Source organism: Panulirus ornatus, chromosome 70 (genome assembly GCF_036320965.1).
Source record: "Panulirus ornatus isolate Po-2019 chromosome 70, ASM3632096v1, whole genome shotgun sequence".
Lineage (NCBI taxonomy): Eukaryota > Metazoa > Arthropoda > Malacostraca > Decapoda > Palinuridae > Panulirus > Panulirus ornatus.
This window is the reverse complement of record NC_092293.1, coordinates 12,400,687-12,407,812: the sequence shown is the minus strand read 5'-3', so window position 1 is coordinate 12,407,812 and position 7,126 is coordinate 12,400,687. Positions and strand designations below refer to the sequence as shown.

General features: G+C 43.5%; 1 protein-coding gene across 1 annotated transcript; it reads left to right on the top strand.

Annotated features, from left to right (window-relative positions):
• The first annotated feature begins 5,364 nt into the window (after positions 1-5,364).
• On the top strand, positions 5,365-6,263 carry LOC139747751 (uncharacterized). Its single transcript, XM_071660342.1, has 2 exons — positions 5,365-5,447; positions 5,537-6,263. Exons 1-2 carry the CDS (start codon positions 5,365-5,367, stop codon positions 6,261-6,263), a joined length of 810 nt encoding a protein of 269 aa, XP_071516443.1.
• Positions 6,264-7,126: the final 863 nt, after the last annotated feature.

Genomic DNA, 7,126 nt, shown 5'->3' with positions numbered 1-7,126 from the left:
TGATGGTGCGGGAACCGTTATGAATCATGATGGTATGGGAACCGTTATGAATCATGATGGTATGGGAACCGTTATGAATCATGATGGTATGGGAACCGTTATGAATCATGATGGTATGGGAACCGTTATGAATCATGATGGTATGGGAACCGTTATGAATCATGATGGTATGGGAACCGTTATGAATCATGATGGTATGGGAACCGTTATGAATCATGATGGTATGGGAACCGTTATGAATCATGATGGTATGGGAACCGTTATGAATCATGATGGTATGGGAACCGTTATGAATCATGATGGTATGGGAACCGTTATGAATCATGATGGTATGGGAACCGTTATGAATCATGATGGTATGGGAACCGTTATGAATCATGATGGTATGGGAACCGTTATGAATCATGATGGTATGGGAACCGTTGTGAATCATGATGGTATGGGAACCGTTATGAATCATGATGGTATCGGAACCGTTATGAATCATGATGGTATCGGAACCGTTATGAATCATGATGGTATGGGAACCGTTATGAATCATGATGGTATCGGAACCGTTATGAATCATGATGGTATCGGAACTGTTATGAATCATGATGGTATGGGAACCGTTATGAATCATGATGGTATGGGAACCGTTGTGAATCATGATGGTATCGGAACCGTTATGAATCATGATGGTATGGGAACCGTTATGAATCATGATGGTATCGAAACCGTTGTGAATCATGATGGTATCGGAACTGTTATGAATCATGATGGTATGGGAACCGTTATGAATCATGATGGTATGGGAACCGTTATGAATCATGATGGTATGGGAACCGTTATGAATCATGATGGTATGGGAACCGTTATGAATCATGATGGTATGGGAACCGTTATGAATCATGATGGTATGGGAACCGTTATGAATCATGATGGTATGGGAACCGTTGTGAATCTCGTACCTATGATTCATAGTGAGTGAACCCAGGTGCCTTGGTGTGGTAACATAGCTGTTCTGGTGAGGGTGGAGGTGACGGCTACGGACTTACCAGTGAATTATCATCCATGGCATTATTTTGGACGGGTTTAATGACGTTCAGTCACAATTGCCACACTTGTTTAGTGTTAATTCTCATTTATTTCACGATTTTGGGTTGTTTCCAGCCTATCTATTTTCCAGATTATATTGTTATAATGGCCACTACCTGGACACAGAGTGTCACATAATGAAATAATTATTTAGGGTTAGATTAAGAACAGAGAAACTTGGCAACTTGAGCTTGAACAGTTATGTGCTACCCTGCCGCCCGCAGTCATGTTGGCAACGCTGGTCAGTCGTGATGGCTTAGTCCCGGCGACTCCACTTCCCCCCTGGCCGTCTGGGGGCGGTCCAATCTGGACTTTTTTTCGCTCTGGATATTTCTTTTTGTCTCCTACTTGTTATCTTAAATAATCAACATAATGTAGATGTTCACCGCAATATAATGATACTGTGTACGCAGAGATATAAAACTGATACAGTATCGATTTAAATTTTAACGATAAAATTGGCGGTCAAAATAGCAACAACCAATGAGGTGTGCGTGTCAGGTAGGAGGGAAGTGGAGTGGGCCGGTTATGGTAGTAGTGTTGCCAAGATGACTGCGGTATAGCTATAGGTAATGATAGACTTTACGTTTGTCTTACACAACAACACAGAGCCGGGCCCCCGGGGAACTGAGTGAGTCTTTACCTTTCCAAGGTTTCTGGGAATCGAGAGTAAACACTGGAGACTGAGTTTATATCCCTCATACATCAGTATTATAAGGATCCGTTATACTGCTTCCAGCAATTAGAGAGAGAGAGAGAGAGAGAGAGAGAGAGAGAGAGAGAGAGAGAGAGAGAGAGAGAGAGAGAGAGAGAGAGAGAGACTGATGGTGTTGTGTGATTAGAATAACCATACAGGACGAACAGGAACATTAGTTTATTGCAGTAACATGACAAATTAACCTTAATTACATTTAATGTGACCTTCATCCCCAGCCACGGCCATCAACAACTTGGTGAATCCTTGTGGCAACACAATGGACGAAGTTTGTGCAGACACTGGGGGCGGCGACGAAGGCTGTACCATACCTCGCGTGCAGTGTCCACGATGTCTTGTTGGTTCCTGGCCTCACTCACCTTTCATTCCCGGCTCATAATTGCCCACAGCTTCTCTGTAGGGATCATGTCACACCCTTCGTGGGCCAGTCCAAGACTTGGATTTCCATGTGGGCACTAGACCACCACACATTGCTCTACTGGTGTGTATTGAGCACTTATCCTGCACCAGCTGGATGACATTTGACTGTGGGACGGTCATGGTGCGAACAGGAGGATGAAGAACATCTGATATTTCACTGTATTGCTGGCTGTTACAGTGACCTTACCAGCTGGCCAGGCCCAGGTTTCCACCTCCATCCCCAACATGACCCTTGCACTCTGCCTCAGTGTTGAAGCTGGCAGAAATGTTCAGAACTGTAACGGGTATTGTGAGGGCGCCTCCAGCACCGTCTTGAACCTGCCTCAACAGAGGAGAACATTTTTCATATGTCAACATGATAACGTCTTCCCAGTCACCTTCTCCCACTCCTAAATGTTGTAGGGCAGATCCCAGGCGCGCGTGCTTGCCTGTGTGCTTGGTTCAGTTGCTCTTCCTCAGCAGGAGTGTGGCAGTGTAGGTGTTGTTCCTGGAGACGGCGTCTGGTGGTGCCTGCATGACACTGCTGCGTCTGTGGCTGACGTGGACAGCTGACCTCATGGCTCTGTCCCGCACGACCTACCTACCCCAGCCGTTCATCCTCCTCACGCGTCCTGCACAACCTGTCCCAGCCGTTCATCCTCCTCACACGTCCTGCACAACCTGTCCCATCCGTTCATCCTGCTCACACGTCCTGCACGACCTGCCCCATCCGTTCATCCTCCTCACACGTCCTGCACAACCTGTCCCAGCCGTTCATCCTGCTCACACGTCCTGCACGACCTGCCCCAGCCGTTCATCCTGCTCACACGTCCTGCACAACCTGTCCCAGCCGTTCATCCTCCTCACACGTCCTGCACAACCTGTCCCAGCCGTTCATCCTCCTCACACGTCCTGCACAACCTGCCCCATCCGTTCATCCTGCTCACACGTCCTGCACAACCTGTCCCATTCGTTCATCCTGCTCACATGTCCTGCACAACCTGTCCCATCCGTTCATCCTGCTCACACGTCCTGCACCGGGGTCGTCCACTTGGTGGTCTGGTGCGAGCCGACCTCTCCTACTGCCATCTTATCCACCTCGCTGCTCTCTGAGGAGGCCGTGTGGGGCAGCAGCAGTTCTGGCCACTGGTGTCCCAAGCAATGACTATATACATCATGATAGGAAAGCCACTGCTGCAACCAATACAAAAATGGATGACCAAAATACGTGTTGGCAACTTTGTGGGTCTCTCTCTCTCACGCCCTCTATAGTCATGACGCATAACCTTATTCTTCATGGGTCACTAATATAAATCTTTATTAAATACAAACGGCAGTATATAGTTTCACTCATCCTGATGTTATGTAGTTGTCATGTTTATCTCACCTTCAGATTTTCTCCTAGTACACATATGATCAATAACAGAAGTAAAGGGTCTTACACTTCCCTTCATTCAACTGACGTAGCAGAAATTTAACCTATTTGCTTTTCTTCCATTTTGCTTTATCATTTATCTGTTGATAATAGTATATACATTTTTATCATCCTGATGTTATGTAAGATACTTTGATCACAACTGTCTGTTCTCCGTGTATCATCTTGTATGTGGTTGCTCAGTAACATGATCATAATCATTTTTCGCTCATCCGCAATCTATGTATTGGATATTTCTCTCTATTTTCTCACAATTTCTTTTCTCTTTCAAATATTTCTTAATTATCTAATAGATCAACATCAGGCACACATTCATCTAATATAGTGCAAATAAGAGCATGTTAAACACACAGACCTTTCCAATCACCAGTATATATAAATAGGATTTGCAGTCGCCATCTGCATGAATGATGCATAACAAAGATTAGCTTTGATGTATGATATAGCATTGCACATAAGCAGTGCAGACATATACACCTACACTGTAAGTTTCACAATCCTGCACCTACTGAACACCTTACAAAACAGGAAGATCTTGTTTCTGTTGGGAGGATGTCATCTGTCCAGTCACATAATTTCTTGATACAAAATGATAACTGCAGCAAACGTTGTAGCTTGTGTGTAATTTGTCTACACTCACATTCATAATATGAGGCACACAGTCTGCCTCACATGAATGAACTAAAATTCGCAAGGTAACATATTCACAGCTACCGGTTAGAACTACTCTATATTATGTCACTCCGGGGTTAATGGCCAATAAGCATACGTTAAGAGCAAATTACAGTACTTACCGATCATTTTCTTCCGGGAATCGATGATACACATATTGTGGGTGTGTGTGTGTTTGAATTTTCCTCACACAACACAGCAGTGGCACGTCCCACCATGTATGTATTCTTGCTTTCAGATTCAGATTCAGGTGCACATGAGAAACAGCCACTTCATCTTACACTTTTTTTGGAAAACTATACATCCATAGTCGCTTTATATTGATAATTTCATAGCTATATAACCTGACTGAAATGTATATATGCATGTGCATGATGCTGTTTCACGAGTTATAAAGTTATTTTTAGGTATAAAGAGTAAAATGATGAAAGACAATGTATGGTCATGGCCAAACTGTATACCTGAAACGTGTACTTTGTTTACGTGCAGAAGACGTGGCCAGCCAACGCCACCTACGTTCGTTACGCAGCAATATCATACTCTGAGGCTCCAGTCAGCATTAAAGGTTCTTTATAGCTTTCCTATCATCTGTTTATAGCCATTGTTTATTAGTTTCATTTCTTGTTTGATACTGCTGCGTTTTCATAGTTTGATAGGTTTGCTTTTCATACTCTACTTTTGTTTACATAGCGGGAGCCTTCGAGGTGATGGCGACACAACAGTCATGTGAGTTGATTTACTTTATATTGAGGATGATAAGATATATATCTTAGTTTTACCTATAACTTATTATTACTTTACTGTAACTAAGAAGTGTTATGTTCTTGTTTCCAGACTGTACCTGAGATTTAAGCTGAGTGAAGCTTGGAAAGCAGCAGCCACGTGTTTCTATATCACACCAATTTACTCAGCTTAAATCTCAACCATGGCGAAGATGCTGCAGCTTGGATGTTGACCCCCAGCTCTCCAACAGCAGTGAAGGAGTGACGACATTGGCACAGAACATTCACAAACTGTATTGTGCAGTGTGTGGATAGGCCGTGCACCAGACAGATTCAGAACACTAATGAACTATGTGGACCACAATGTGTTTGAATATATCGAAGTGTGCAAAAACTTTGACTCTGCTATAACTACTCTAGATAAATTGTATGTAAGGACTTTCAATGAAAACTTTGCTAGACACTCACTCGCAACAGACAACAAAGGCCAGGTGAATCATAAGATGAATTTCTCAGAGAACTGCGTAACTTGAGTAAAGACTGTAACCTTGATGCCTTCATCACTGGCATTGCCTCGCCTTTAATCCGTCAACGTCCATTGGAAAACGGCACTCTTGACCTGCACAATGCATATAAACAAGCTTATTCATTAGACCCAGCACAAAGCAATGCTGATGCCTACGCCCATCAGACTGCTCATGCAGCTGCTGTAGTGAATCCACAGACCCTAGAAGAGGATCATTCGTCAGGTATTACGGAAAGGAGCATACCTGATGATTCTTCGGTTCCTTTTAAGAGATCTGCAGTGGCTGCTACTTGCACTACAATAAAGAAATGCTTCTTCTGTGGCGGCCCTTACCATGTTTGTAATCGCTGTCTGGCACGTGAAGCCACTTGCAATAAATGTACCAACAAGGGGCATTTTGCTCGAGTGTGCAAGTTCAGAACCCCATCAGGCTCAATGGCAACAGCGTTCAGTTCTACTGCCAATATTCCTCAGAGTCTTTCACATTCCACAACTTCAGTAACCCTTAATGGTGGGAAGGTGAGTGTTGTCATGGGTTCATACAGTACTGACAGCTACATTAGTGAGAGAGTTGCACAGGAACTGAAATTAAAAGTACGTCCGACCAGTAAGGGCATCACTGTGGCTCAGAAATCCTTTAACACCAGTTCTCCAGGATATGTTATACTAGACCTTATTCTCAATCTCAATAACCAGCTACACGACTTAGTACACTGAGTGACCTATGTTCTGATGCAATACTTGGCCAGGACTTCCAGCGATAACATCTGACTGTGAAGTTTGAATTTGGTGGACCCACGCCTGAGCTGACTTTAAATGGTGATGATACATAGTGTGTACTCCCAGCAGCAGCAGTATAAGAACCATCTCTCTCCTAATTTGTCACTTTAACTGTCAACCAATTGTGACCAAATCAAGACGTTGTAGTAAGGATGACCATGAATTTAGTGAAGACGAAATTAACAGGTTGCTCTCAGAAGACATAACTGAAACAAGCTTATCTCCATGACGAACTCAGGTTGTAGTTGTGAAGGATTCCATTAATCGGCATAAGAAGAGGATGTGTTCTGACTGTTCACAGACAATCAATCAGTATACAGAGTTGGATGCGTAACCATTGCCAAGGATTGATGAGATGGTGAATGACCATGCATACTACACTGTTCTCTACTTCTGACCTGAAAAGTGATTATCATCAAATACCACTAAAGGACTCAGACAGGAAGTCTACTGAAGCCAATGGATGGATGAATGTACCAATTTTGTAGGATTTCTTCTAGGGTCACAATGGGGTAGCCGCCCTCCAGCGAGCTATGGACAAATTAGTTAAGGAGGGAAACCTACGAGGTGCCTTCCCTCATCTTGAAAACATCACCATTGCTGGGCATACACAAGAGGAGCATGATTGGAATGTACTACACCTTCTTAGCTTGTCAGTCAAAGACGGTTAATTCTTAATGAGTTCAAGACTGTGAAACCTGTGCATTCCATTATAAGGGAGGATTCTGATGCTTGGTATAAACGCTGTCATCTTCTCTGAATGATATTGGAGGAGTTTTTGTAGATTCTAACACAGTGAT